This window comes from Mustelus asterias, chromosome 11 (assembly GCF_964213995.1).
Source record: "Mustelus asterias chromosome 11, sMusAst1.hap1.1, whole genome shotgun sequence".
Taxonomy (NCBI): domain Eukaryota; kingdom Metazoa; phylum Chordata; class Chondrichthyes; order Carcharhiniformes; family Triakidae; genus Mustelus; species Mustelus asterias.
In genome coordinates, this window is record NC_135811.1 from 96,039,493 (window position 1) to 96,054,439 (window position 14,947).

The 14,947-nt window shown below is 41.0% G+C and overlaps 1 protein-coding gene across 1 annotated transcript in view; it reads left to right on the forward strand.

Moving 5' to 3' along the window:
* The window catches only part of stat3 (signal transducer and activator of transcription 3 (acute-phase response factor)), a 52,026-nt gene that overhangs the window by 19,010 nt on the left and 18,069 nt on the right, over positions 1-14,947 (forward strand). Inside the window, exons 3-12 of the mRNA XM_078224033.1 lie at positions 2,638-2,787; positions 4,909-5,053; positions 6,431-6,529; positions 10,296-10,388; positions 11,178-11,259; positions 11,409-11,503; positions 11,634-11,785; positions 11,934-12,092; positions 12,898-12,990; positions 14,124-14,183. Coding sequence (XP_078080159.1) covers positions 2,660-2,787; positions 4,909-5,053; positions 6,431-6,529; positions 10,296-10,388; positions 11,178-11,259; positions 11,409-11,503; positions 11,634-11,785; positions 11,934-12,092; positions 12,898-12,990; positions 14,124-14,183 — 1,106 coding nt within the window. The 5' untranslated portion in view covers positions 2,638-2,659. The remainder of the gene's footprint in view (positions 1-2,637; positions 2,788-4,908; positions 5,054-6,430; positions 6,530-10,295; positions 10,389-11,177; positions 11,260-11,408; positions 11,504-11,633; positions 11,786-11,933; positions 12,093-12,897; positions 12,991-14,123; positions 14,184-14,947) is intronic.

Below are 14,947 nucleotides of genomic sequence, written 5' to 3' on the forward strand. Positions count from 1 at the left end.
AAAGTGTCCCAAAAGTTACGATTTTCATTCAGGGATGGCAGGGCTCTCTGGTTGTTGGGCCAGGTGACCCGAGAATGGGTAGGGAGGCTGCAGGCTGGGAAATGCACCAGCATTTTGTCAAAGATTTTAAAAAAATATTAAAATGAAAAATAGTCCTCCCCACACGCCCCTTGCCACCTCATGTCCTTGACCCACCCCCATGACCACTCATACCCTCCATGCCAACCTGTATGCTCTACTCATCCCCATGGTCCTCACCCACCACCCTTTGCACCTACACCTACCATCCCATCCACCATGGGCAGACCTCAAGAGCTATGCTGAAATTACATAAAGTTTAAAAGTGTCTATTGCAGCCTTTCTTTTTCTGAGAAAATAGTCAGTAAAAACCCATTTACATTCCTTCAACTACATAATCAGTTTTAAGAATGGACATTTCATTCACATGCTCAATCCCTTATAAAAACAAGCATTGAAATCCATAGTCTCACATCAAGAAGTCTGTAATCACTCGGAGCTGTCCATCCATCTGTGAAATGTAAGGCATTCAACTGTGCGAAGGGAAAGTTGTGAAATCAGTCATGCAGCACAAATCCAGTTATGATAGCCCTCAGGCTTATATCAACAGAATGCAATAGCATGCAATAATTTATTTTCATATGCCACACAGATTCAGCTTAAAGGGCAGGCAGTTTAAATGCCTTGACAGCTTGACAGTTCTTCTTGCCAGTTCTAAGTTTACGCATTTTTTGCACACATTTGTGTGCACTTTTAACAATCCCAAAGGGCACCTAACTCTCAAAAAGGGAACCTGACCTCTCCAAAAAGTGTCCCAGGACTATATCCATAGGGTTGCCCTACTCCTGCAAAGGGGTATCTCACCTTTTGAAAGGACTGCCCAAAATTTTGACCTGCTCCTGCGAGTGTAATCTGCATATGTTGTGTTACCCAATCCTGGTAAACAAAAATCATGATGTGGAAATGCCAGCGTTGGACTGGGGTAAACACAGACAAAGCAGACAGACAAAAATCAAACATGACTTCTGTTTTATACGGGCAGCTGACTTCACGAAATGTGCATGTAAAAATCCCCAACTGGCCTCATGCCGCCTCTGAAAATGGGGCAGGACTTCCATAATTCAGCTTCTACGGGGTGGCATGGTGGCACAGTGGTTAGCACTGCTGCCTCACAGCGCCAGGGACCCGGGTTCGATTCTCAGCTTGGGTCACTGTCTGTGTGAAGTTTGCATGTTCTCTCCGTGTCTGCGTGAGTTTCCTCCAGGTGCTCCAGTTTCCTCCCATATTCTGAAAAGCGTGCTGGTTAGGTGCGTTGACCTGAACAGGCGCCGGAGTGTGGTGACTCGGGGAATTTCACAATAACTTCATTGCAGTGTTAATGTAAGCCTTACTTGTGACTAATAAATAAACTTTACTTTTACTTTACTTCTGCCATTTTTACAATGAAGTTATGAAAATTCCGGCTTTTGTTCTACTGCACTTCATGGAACTAAACATCAGATGCTGCGTCTAACAGGCAGCTGATCCAATATTGACTGTTTTGCATCACCTTCCTGGAAAAAAAATTCAACTCTCAAAAGTACTCCATGCTGATCTAGAATCATCAACTTTGTACCTTGTGCAAACACAGTTTTCAACTTGAAGCAAGCATATTCTCTTTTTTCACCAGATGGATTGGATACACTTTTTTAAATTCAGTAAAATATTAAATCTTTTGAAGAAAGCACACATGTAACTTATCTTCTGCCTGAGGAATTTTGTCACTAACGTATCAGACTTGAAATGAAAAGCTCTCACAGCAAAACAAGGTAGAGTAAGTGGTGACATCTCTGCTGGACCAAAGCAAAAATGAATAAATACCCCACTGCTGAGGCAGTTTCCTTCTAGGTTAAAATGCAAGATTAAAAACTAAAGTTGACAGACCTCAATGCATTTGAATGGATTCCACTCTTTCAGTGGAATCATGCAATTTCTGTATTTTTATGTTGTGCTGGTAATTTAATAAAATGGTATTTCTGATCATTTCATTACATTCCACTTAACCTACAGAATTATTTGAATATTGATATTTGTGATTCATGCATTTAAAAGAAGTGACATTTGTTTTCATGTTTGTTAATTGTCATACGTGGCAGTAATTCGGTCTTTTTGATTTAAAGATAGAAAAAAAATTGACCAAGTATATAATTCCCTCAAATAACAGTTGTGTGGAAATACAGTGTGCGGTTCACAATACTGTTTTCAAAAGTTGCATCATATCCTGGTTTCCGCAATATTTCTGTAGTGACTAGTCCCCGACTTTGTAATTTTAAAATCTGACTGATCTCTTTTGGAAATTTTGGTGCTTTGGACTAATATGTTTTGGAAGGAGATGATTTCACCACTTAGTTTCAGGGAAATTTTTAAAAATGGTCAGTATATAGTGCTCAATCTGTAGCTTTGGTAATGCTGCCTTTAACAAGAGATATTTGTGTATAGATGTTCTCTTCAAGAAGTTGCAAACATTATGTAATCTGTATGTACTGAAAGGCAGCTTCTTTTGTGACTGGCTTGATTTGTGAGAAAATCTGTTCGGCATATATGACAGATGGCAACTTATCAGATAACTTTGCTTTTCAGCTTTCTATAATTTCCTCACGCAATGGCACAGTGGAATCAGTTACAGCAGTTGGATACCAGATATCTGGAACAACTGCACCAACTTTACAGTGACAGCTTTCCCATGGAGCTGAGGCAGTTTCTGGCAGCTTGGATTGAAACGCAGGATTGGTACGTATGACAATTATTCAGAATTTAAGAGGTGTGTAAGATGTCGTTTTGGGAGTGGTAGGTGAATGAGGGAAACATTTCTTCCCAGTGTTTAAAACACTTATTTTGATTTTTAAAACTTGGAAACTTTAAGTCAGGTCATTCTTGTCTTAGTTGGGGCACTAATATAGCCATCAGATCTGTATCCTTGGGCTCTACAGGGAAAGAAAATCATTATCAAATCTTGGTCCATGACCTGTCTTCCATTCTAAGTGCATGTTCAAACATGAGCGAGCACTAGATTGGCCAATTACATGAAAGGTGCTCCGCGACTTTCAACCTACATATTGGGGGTGACTCCTTCAGACGGCTGGTAGGAATCCCAATGCCCTGGTGAATGGGGCATCAGCTGAAAATCAACGGGCGTGAGGGCTTTCAGGATTCACCCGATCAGACCCATGGGCCCTGATCAGGTTCCTGCTTAGAGCAGGCAACCAGCTGATAATTATGCAAACCCACTAATTTTAATTTCATTAGCTGGTTTGACAGGCCATTCACAAGCCATTCACTGGTACCTTGGACCCCGAGGGGACTCGAGGAGGTAGGTCTGATGGCCATTTTCCCCTCTGCTCCGGCCAGGCTGCTGGTCCCTCAAGGTTGGATGGGCTCAGCCAGGGCAAGGGATTGACCTCTCCACTCTCTGCTGGGATGGGGGTGTTGTGGCTGGACTGCCTCTTGTAGCCCTGGCAGACCTGAAGTTCACCCTTGGCATGGTGATTTCAGTAAGAAGTTTAACAACACCAAGTTAAAGTCCAACAGGTTTATTTGGTAGCAAAAGCCACACAAGCTTTCGGAGCTCCAAGCCCCTTCCCTCACCTGAAGAAGGGGCTTGGGGCTCCGAAAGCTTGTGTGGCTTTTGCTACCAAATAAACCTGTTGGACTTTAACCTGGTGTTGTTAAACTTCTTACTGTGTTTACCCCAGTCCAATGCCGGCATCTCCACATCATGGTGATTTCAGGCAGCCCTGTGATAAATATCTACATTCTTGATGTCAGCTGTGAAAATTCTGAAGTGGCCAGCTCACTTTAATCTCCATGCCCTCTGGTTACCTGGCATGATTTTAAATCACTGCAGCACTCCATTTGGCAGCGGAGCCTTCCCTAGCTCCCGGTTGGAAGCCGAACTGCCCCTTGGAGCCCTAGCAGACCAAAGATCATCCCTGGCATGGTGATGTCAGGCGACCCTGTGATCAACATCTTGCCTGTCAGCTGTGAAAATTCTGAAGTGGCCCGGTCACTTTAATTTTCATGCCCCCAGTCACCTGGCAGAAGAGAAATGGAAAGAAACACATGTGGCTGGAGGACAGGGAGAAAGGAAAATCTCTGCTGCAGAATGGAGACCGGGGGCATGAAAGTTAAAGTGACCAGGCCACTTCAGAATTTTCACACTTGACAAGCAAGGTGTTGATCACAGGGTTGCCTGAATCACCATGCCAGGGATGATCTTCAGGTCTGCTAGGGCTACAAAGTAAGAGTTTTAATACCAGGTTAAAGTCCAGCAGGTTTATTTGGTAGCAAATGCCATTAGCTTTCGGAGCGCTGCTACTTCTTGCTGAAGGAGCAGCGCTTCGAAAGCTAATGGCATTTGCTACCAAATAAACCTTTTGGACTTTAACCTGGTGTTGTTAAAACTCTTACTGTGTTTACCCCAGTCCAATGCCGGCCATCTCCACATCAGGGCTACAAAGGGCAGTTCAGCCTTGACACCCCAATCCTGGGAGTATTTTCAGGCTGAAATAAAAACAGAAAATGCTGGAAAACCTCAAGTCTGGCAGCATCTATGGGGAGAGAAACGGCGTTAATGTTGTGAGTCCCTATGATTCCTCTTCAGACTGTGGTAAACCAATGTATATAAAGTACAAAGGCAATAACCAAATTGGCTAATTGTTCATGTACTTGTAGAGTAAGTCACAAAATATATTCTGACTTGTTTTATGTGCCCCCCTTTTAATCAATACATTTGTTTTGATTTCTTTGACATTTTGTTTGCAATTATCTATAGTGATCTTTTTTATAATGAAACTACAAATGTGGCGACTGAAGTACAGATTCTGACACAGAAATGACTCTTTAACCTTCTAGGGCATATGCTGCCAGCAAGGAATCACATGCTACGCTAGTGTTCCATAATCTGTTGGGTGAGATTGATCAACAGTACAGCAGATTTCTACAGGAATCCAATGTCCTATATCAACACAATCTGCGGAAGATTAAACAGTACTTGCAGGTATTCTTCTTTGGCAGTCCCTCAGGGTTGAGGAAGATTTGCTTCCATTCCGGGGAGGTGGGTTCTGCGGTGGCTGAATAGTCCACTCCTGGAGCTGCAGACTTTGCCATACGTTTTGCAGGTGGTGTTTGATGAGATGGGTGGGTGGGATGCTCTGGACTCTGCGCTCTCTTTCCGCTGTTTATGCTTTGTCTTCGCGTGCTCCACCCGCTGATGCTCAAGGTGATTGGTGCCTTCGCAGATGCTACTTCTCCGGTTTGTGCGTTCGGAGGCAAGTGATTCCCCCACGTCGATGGGGATGCTGCATTTATTTGGGGAGGCTTTCAGACTATCCTTGTAGCATTTTCTCTGCCCACCTGGCGATTGCTAGCCATTGCGGAACTCGGAGTGGAGCACTTATTTTGGGAATCGTGTTGGGCATGCGGACATTGTGGCCCGCCCATCATAGCTGGTCAAGTGTGACCCGTGCCTAGATGCTGGTTGTAGGTGTATAGTTTAACATTGATGTGAGCCTTGGTGATTAAAAATGGAAAATCAATAATCCTGGAGGCCAGGTACTTCCATTGATTTTGGGAAAAAAAGCAATTGTATTTTAATTTTACCAGTGCCTTCCTGCAGGTTTATTTGTTGACGTGCAGTAGGTCCACATTTTAAATTTTGGGGGGTCTGTTATAAAAAATAGAACTCAAAAACTTTAGACATGCGCCTGTGTTAAAATATTTGAGACCGTTGAGCACATTCTCAAAGAACATTGGAGAATTTTATAAGTGCTGACTTTGCATAATTTTATTTGAAATGGGTGCTCAGAAGTTAACCGTGTATAATATGGGATTTCTGCAATTTAAATACCTGTCCTGAGCACGCACTTGCTTTAACACCGGGCACGCTATCTTTTAGTGGCTTTATACGTTCATGTTTATAGATTGCCTGCAGATGGCTTCCGGCTGCTGCTGCTGTTTACTGCTGATAGTATCATCCCTTGGTGTGGCAGGTTTTTATATAAGTGAAACTCACTACTTTCAAACTTAGTCAGATATCCATCATGACTACCAGGTCCAAAAATGTGATCACACGAATGAACAGCAATTTTGCAAAATTGAGACCATCTGGTTGCTGCCAATCACATGATATTAGGAGTTAGACACACAAATAGGCATAAATGGCATTAAAAAAACCTGGAGCTGGACTAAAGACCTACAGAGTGGGAACTGGAGGAGAGACTAAAACTATCACGAAGGATGGAATTTAATAATATCACTTTTTTACAGATTAAATAAAAAACACAACTTTGGACTGTGACTTTTATGGAAAGTTAATTATTCTTTTTCTGAGGGATTTGTCGTCACTTTATTTCTTCCTACCATTTTGTTTTTACAGAACAGATATTTAGAGAGGCCTATGGAGATTGCACGCATTATAGCTCGATGCTTATGGGAAGAAGCTCGTCTTCTTCAAGTTGCTACATCCGTGTCACAGGTGAATGAAGCGTAATTGGAATGTTTTATCAACCAAACTAACAAATTAAACTCCATGCATATATTCTGTCTGAATAAATTAACTATTATGCTCACTTCCTCTGGATGTAATTCGATTCAATTTTAAGTAAAAGTATTTTCTTTAGAAACACAGCATAGGGAGTATATATTAGAATGTGCATTGAATGATAAAAGTAAAATTTAAGCACAGCTGTACAGAAGGCATCAGAAATTTATTAACACAGTCAGGATGTGAAACATGTCAATGTATGATTCATTATTAATTATAAAGCACTGATTTTTTTTTAAAGATGTGTTTGTATGTCATTATATCTTTCTTCTAAGAGAGTAAGTGAATTAGGCTTTAGAGTGCATAGTCACATTCAATCTCACCAAGTCACCATCACCTGCACCAGTGTGCCAATCTTTGCAGTCAAATGTTTGTCTAAGACAGGGTGATCTGTCACTGGAAGTAGAATATCACTACCCCAGATAAGAATTATTGAATTTCCTGTAACCATTGATAGGTTTGAGTAACCTTCTCTTCTCTATCTCAAACTAGAGGCCAAAAGTATCTCAGACTGACACCAGTTTAACATGTGGTATTAATGTAGCGTAGAAAGTCAGTGGGTGGAATTTTCCCAAAACTATCTCCACCCGCCCTGCCAATACTGGAAGTACAAGATGTAGGTGCATCCAAAGATCCCCACCCATCAACAATTGAGCAGGGGACACCCCCAGTGTGGCATGAGGGACAAGATGCCTCATGGGAGACTGCTGAGTAAAATAAGGGCCCATGGTATTCGAGGCAAGGTACTAACATGGATTGACGATTGGCTGTCAGACAGAAGGCAGAGAGTTGGGATAAAAGGTTCTTTCTCAGAATGGCAACCGGTGACAAGTGGTGTCCCGCAGGGTTCAGTGTTGGGGCCACAGCTGTTCTCTTTATATATTAACGATCTAGATGACGGGACTGGGGGCATTCTGGCCAAGTTTGCCGATGATATAAAGATAGGTGGAGGGGCAGGTAGTATTGAGGAGGTGGGGAGGCTGCAGAAAGATTTAGACAGTTTAGGAGAGTGGTCCAAGAAGTGGCTGATGAAATTCAACGTGGGCAAGTGCGAGGTCTTGCACTTTGGAAAAAAGAATAGAGGCATGGACTATTTTCTAAACGGTGACAAAATTCATAATGCTAAAGTGCAAAGGGACTTGGGAGTCCTAGACCAGGATTCTCTAAAGGTAAACTTGCAGGTTGAGTCCGTAATTAAGAAAGCAAATGTAATGTTGTCATTTATCTCAAGAGGCTTGGAATACAAAAGCAGGGATGTACTTCTGAGGCTTTATAAAGCACTGGTTAGGCCCCATTTGGAGTACTGTGAGCAATTTTGGGCCCCACACCTCAGGAAGGACATACTGGCACTGGAGCGGGTCCAGCGGAGATTCACACGGATGATCCCAGGAATGGTAGGCCTGACATACGATGAACGTCTGAGGATCGTGGGATTATATTCATTGGAGTTTAGGAGGTTGAGGGGAGATCTAATAGAAACTTACAAGATAATGAACGGCTTAGATAGGATGGACGTAGGGAAGTTGTTTCCATTAGCAGGGGAGACTAGGACGCGGGGGCACAGCCTTAGAATAAAAGGGAGTCACTTTAGAACAGAGATGAGGAGAAATTTCTTCAGCCAGAGAGTGGTAGGTCTGTGGAATTCATTGCCAGAGAGGGCTGTGGAGGCCGAGACGTTGAGCGTCTTCAAGACAGAAATTGATAAATTCTTGATTTCTCGAGGAATTAAGGGCTATGGGGAGAGAGCGGGTAAATGGAGTTGAAATCAACCATGATTGAATGGTGGAGTGGACTCGATGGGCCGAATGGCCTTACTTCCGCTCCTATGTCTTATGGTCTTATCTGATAAGCCATCAGAAACCCCAATACTTTAGTTTGCAGGGAGTACAGTGGCAGCTTTTTCATGATACCTTAAAAGTCTGGACCACTTTCTCTGCCAAACAGTTGGAAGCCGGATGGTAAGGTGCTGTTTTAACATCCCAAACCCCATTTGGTGGTTTAAAAAAAACCATGAAACCCCTCACTGGTGAAAGTCGAGTCGTTAATCTGACACCAGGACCTCCAGTAACCTGTGGTTGGCAAACATCTGCTGCAACCTCTCTATTGCTGCCATTGATGCTGTGAAGCATATCCATGCATTTTGAAAGGGCATCCATTTCAGCCAGCAGCTTTTTCTGTGTGGTCAAATGGTTCACACCACAGACTAGTCTGTCTCTGAGCATATCTTGGAGCCTGGTTCCAAAATCGCACTGTGCAGCCAGCTATCTCTATCTGGCCACAAACTCTGCAATAGACTCACCAGTTCCTGTTAGTTGATTTAAATTACACCGCTGCATGATTATAGATAGTTTGGGATGAAGGTGCTCCTTTATTAACGTCACAAGGTTTAGGATCAGGAACCTCCAGAGAAGTGAAACATACAACTTGATCCAGAGCTGAAGTTCCTCATACTGACAACTGGGTAATCCACTGTTTTTCTCTCTCTCTCTCTCTCTCTCTCTCTCCATACATTCTCTCTCCTCCTCCTCCTCCCCCCCTCTAATGAATAATTTTGGGCGCTCAACGTATTAAACCCCAGTGCTCCACACTGGGATCAAAAGCTTCGGATTTCCCAATCAAAGGCATGCTTAACTCACATTTTGCTGTTGTGGCCTATGTCCAGTCAAAGCTTGGTCTTGAATTACAACTGGCCACAGAGGTTTTCCAGTTTACCCTTGTCACCAATGTAGTGTAGCAGGATAAGACTTGAACTCTGGTCAGTGAACTAACAAAGGTTTATTAACAGAACAATTATACAAGTTACAGGGCAATGAAAAAGGTCTTAAACTCACCATGCCCAAAACTCTGACTGCTAAAAGAAGCCCAGTAAAATCTGAATGAGTCCCTAACTCGGCTCCCGATTGGATCTGCGGGTCATATGACCCATTCAGGGAAACATCCCTTAAAGTGCTCGACACACCACACACACCTACCTACAAAGCCTTCGATCTGTCCTTAAATGTTTTTCCCCTTTCATCTATAAATCTGTTGTTTTACATCCCTTTGGAAGCCCCCTTTCCCAGAAAATACAAATCTTTCAAGTTATTTTATGGCTACTATTGTAGGGTAAAAAATAAACTTAATACTTTGATTTATTCATTTACGATTTTTGCCAATTGGACTTGTTAACGATAGTTTTCCTTTAAGTCATTCCCCGCCTTATCTTCCTAATGCTAATCTCTATTCATGCTGCTCACTCGTGTCCTATCTTAGCCCCGCTGATCTCCACTTCAAAATAATTACTTTCATGCCGAACTCATTTGTGATGTTTTTAACCTTGCAGTTTAACCGTCTTCATTTCAATTAAATTAATCCACACACACACACACACGCACAGACACCAAAAGCCTGTTTCACAGTATACCATAGTGATATTGGAACAGATTGAAATATCTGATATATTCATTACCCTTTAGAAAGATAATATTGAATCTGCTTCCAGCACCTTTTTAAGTCGTATATTCCTGACCACAACTCATCGCTTCTTAATCAAAAATAATTTAATTTCCCTCCTAGTTTTTTTGACTATTATCTATTACTTTATTAAAGATATTTCAGATATGTTCATATTAGTCTGGTGCTGAAATGGGCGTGTTGTAAATTTGCCATTCCGACTTTTCTTAGCTTAAATTAAATATTTAAAATGTTATCTTTTCAGCAAGCTGGACAGTCGCCACATCACAGCTCTGTGGTAACTGAGAAACAGCAGATTCTTGAACATAATTTGCAGGATGTACGGAAGAGGGTACAGGTGAGTCCATTTGAGTTACAGAAAAAATACAGATGTAATTACATGCATCGATTTGAACTGTTGCAATGGTAAACGGGAAATAGTATAACTCTACAATGCCAAGTAAACTGAAAACCGTGGAGTATCACAACTGCTATTTAGAAATCTAGGGTCTACAAAGATGAAGGATCATCAACCAAAAAATGATATTTTACGATGTTGCAAGTCAGGCCTTGCTCAGCATAGAAATTTTCAAACTACTTTAACTGTTTAGACAAGGGTACTCGGTCCATGGTGTTAATGAAGATCGTTGCCTGTGCAGAGTTTTATTAAAATCTGATAATTCTACACCTAGTGTTGTACACGTTTGCAAAGTGAATTGTCATGCAAGCCGAGAACATTTGTTTATAGATTATTTGGAATAAACCATGTATCGAAACAGCTTTGATCTGTGGGAATTCTCAGTGAAGGTTAGGAATATATGAACAGGAGTATGCGGTTAAGCCCCACTAATTTGTTCTGCCACGTTACTCATATTCCACTGTTTACCATTGGAGATGAGGTTCTAAGACCTTTAAATTGATTTTTAGTTTAAACATCTGATACTCCCTTAGTGTTTGCCTACCTCCTTAATATTCAATACGTGTGAAACACATTCTGGCTTTCTCTTTGAGCAATACCCTTAAATTTGATGTTGCATTAAAGTAAATGTAATCTCTGCTGTTCAGGGACCATTAGTTTTATTTTAAATGAGGTTTGCAACAAATCATGCCTTGGCATATAAAAGGTATACGTATGTTTGTTTTTCAGGATCTTGAACACAAGATAAAAGTACTGGAAAATCTGCAGGATGATTTTGATTTTAACTACAAGACATTGAAAAGCCAAGGAGGTGAGTAGTTTTGATAAATAGTTTAAAAGGAAGCAGCAGTAAGAGTGTAAAGTAAATGAATAATAGGGTGTGTCTGGAAATGAGTTAATTGAATTTGTAGTGCACTCTCACATCTCTTAAACACAGCATTCTGCTCTGAATGTTAACAGATGTGCAAGATTTGAATGGGAATTCACAAGCAGCAACAAGGCAGAAGATGGCACAACTGGAACAGATGTTGACAGCTTTGGATCAGATGAGGAGGGTAAAGTTCTTAAAAACAATTATACATGATCTTCAGGGATCTTTCTATTTTGCTTATTATGATGCTGTTTCTCAGTTCAGATCTTTCAAAGTAAGTCTTATTCTTGCCTTAAAATTTTCCTTTCTAACAGCAAATAGTCACTGATCTAGCTGCCCTATTGTCTACTATGGAGTTTGTGCAAAAGACATTGACCGATGAAGAATTGGCCGACTGGAAAAGGCGGCAACAAATAGCATGCATTGGAGGTCCACCCAATATCTGCCTTGACCGTCTTGAAAACTGGTAAGAAATATGTTGATAACTAGGAACCATTTTAATATTCCCAATTATGTGATGCATACGTCAATATTTGCGATATTTTGTTGGGGGCTATCATTACAAATCAAATATCCACATGGCACAATGTATGTTTTATTTTGCCCATGATCAGGATTACATCTTTGGCCGAGTCTCAACTCCAAACACGTCAGCAGATTAAGAAACTGGAAGAATTGCAGCAAAAGGTTTCTTACAAAGGTGATCCTATTGTTCATCACAGACCAGTGCTGGAGGAGAGGATTGTTGAATTATTTAGGAGCTTAATTAAAAGGTACTTCAATCTTGTGGATGTTACTCTTTCCTTTTGATCTTATGCAGCCCTTTGCTTCGCATTAAAATGCTCCTCTAAACCTTATGGGAATGCATCATGGGTTTGTATTTATAAAATAATAGAATTATGAAAAATGAGATCTGAGATATAAAAAATGTAATTATGCAATTTTCCATTCTAGCATTTAAATATGTGCTTTGTACTTATAACTACTGTGGTTTAGCAAACTGGATTAATTTCTATTTGCCTAATCTTCTGCGTCATTTTATGATCTCAAGCTCAGGCTGAGAAAACAATTAGATGAGCGTGGACATTTCCCTATATTTCACCAAATTATTTATCATAGTCTACATTGCATGGAAACAAGATAATAAATCTTAGCTGATTGTAAATCCCCATGTTATAACTGCCACCTTATTGGTGCTTTGTGCAATAGTTATTAAAAGCTGAGTTGAGGAAGCCATAACTCATTTGCCTTACCACTGTCAGAAAGAAAACCTTAACCCTATTTGTCTTGTGATGACTGTGAATCCACTTCATTGAGAGGAAAGTGCAAGATGTTGATCCCAACTCAGCTAGTTACAGTTCTTCCTTTACTGTCACTTACTACTGCTAACAATCTAAAAAAAGTCATCAACTAGAAAATGGGGGTAATGATTAACTATTACACCATCCAAGCTGGAATTCTAACAAGGTCCATTACATAATATACTAGCACAGTCCCACCAGACTACCATCAAATGCAGTTATTTGAAGGCCAATTGTCCAGCCCTGCAAAGTTTATTTAACCTGTTTCTGTTCTCAGTGCTTTTGTTGTGGAGCGACAGCCGTGCATGCCAATGCATCCAGACCGTCCATTAGTGATCAAAACAGGTGTGCAGTTCACAACAAAAGTAAGGTAAGTAGAAAAATACTTATTGAGAGCATTTGACAGCAAAAGCATCAAGTGATTGTTAGAAATCAGTTCTGATACTTTGATTGTAATTGATTAGTATTTCATAGAATCCCTACAGTGCAGCATGAGGCCGTTCAGCCCATCAAGTCTGCAACGACCATAATCCAGCTCAGGCCCTATCCCCATAACCCTACCTACTTACCCTAGCTAGTGCCCTTGGCACTAAAGGGCAATTTAGCATGGCCAATCAACCTAACCCGCACATCTTTGAATTGTGGGAAGAAACCGGAGCACACGGAGGAAACCCACACAGACATTGGGAGAACGTGCACACTCCACACAGACAGTGACCCGAGGCCGGAATTGAACCTGGGTCCCTGGCATGTGAGGCAGAAGTGCTAGCTAGTGTGCCACCATGCCGCCCCAAAAAAACCTCTTTCCCATTAGTATTTAAAATAATCATTGCTGGGAGTTATAATACTTCAGTGACTTTATATATTTGCCTTCACTATCATGATGGATATTCATTAAAGAAATTTGTAGGTTTCATGTCTGCTATTAAAGTGTTTGCTTGACTAAATCTCATTTTCCGAAAGCTGAGAGTTTAACCATCATGACAGGACTCTAGGACATAATCTGAGTTGAAGCTTCCTTGCTGCATGGTTGAAAGTGAAATATGTATTTGCCGACAACTGGTTTGTGAACTCCAAGCAAGTGAAATCCTCTCTCAAGAATAGGTTTCACATTGCTTGTTTTTGGTGTGCTCAGGGTCGCAACAGATCCTGACATCAAAATGTACCTTACTCTGCAGCTAAAATTACTTTGCATTGAAGTGAAAGTGGCAGAATGACTATTTCATGCTCATCTTGCAAGTGAAGATTGGGGGAACTTTACTCCATTCAGTCCCACAGTGAGATAATTTCCCTCCTATGAAGAAACTGTTATAGTAGTAGGTACTAGTTTCCTGGTGTTAGCTATATGCATTTTGTTAGTTGCCTAAAAGCTTTTGTGGATATGGTCCACAGTGCCTGATGCTTGTTTACATACATTATTTAGGAAGTTCAAAATTAATATTCTTTGTTTCACTTTGTCATAACTATCACACTTATCAAATCTACTGCGCTTTCTGTTCACAGGTTGCTGGTTAAATTTCCTGAGTTGAATTACCAGCTTAAAATCAAGGTTGCCATTGACAAGTGAGTGCAAATGAACTTGCATACTGCTGAGCATATTTGTAGTTAACTCTGGAGGTATTTCATTTGCTGGTGATGTGTGTTGTTGCACCTTCTACAGTTAACTTCCACTAATTTAAGAATACCCTGTCAGTGCTCTGTATGATTTTTGCCAGTAGTTGTATATATATTTTACAGAGCTTTATATGAGTTAATATGGTGTGTCGATACCTTATAATAATGCACACTTGCCTTTAAGAGCCCCTAAGTCTGATACATTGATGGGTATAATGGTGAATTTGTGTTTTCCCTGTTTTATACATTACCCATGTAGCTTTTTTGGGACTAACAAGGCGGTCTAAACAACACATTCACATGAATGAGTTAATCTTGCCTAATAATGTGAGGTTAGCTTATTAATGTAAGATGTGCTGAGGTTGTAGTTTGGGTTTCCTGCATAAGCATTGCATAAGCCAGCCATTGGCACCTATAAATTGGAAGGGATACTGTTCGAGGAAAAGTAGAATGGGTAGCTCAGTTGTCTCCAAGCGATTTAAAAAAAAAAAAATTTGCCCTAAAAAAGGCCCTAAAGAACGTTGACCTTAGTCTCAAGTAGCTTGGAATGCAAAAGGCAGTAAACTATGGGGGCAATTATGAGCCCAGGCCCCTCACCGCAGAGTGGCATGAAACACGCTGCGGGAGCACAGAAGCTCATTTTAGTACATTAGACACCCTCCCCCAACTAGATATTCAGTGGGCATGCCAGTGCCATTTACAACAGATTCACT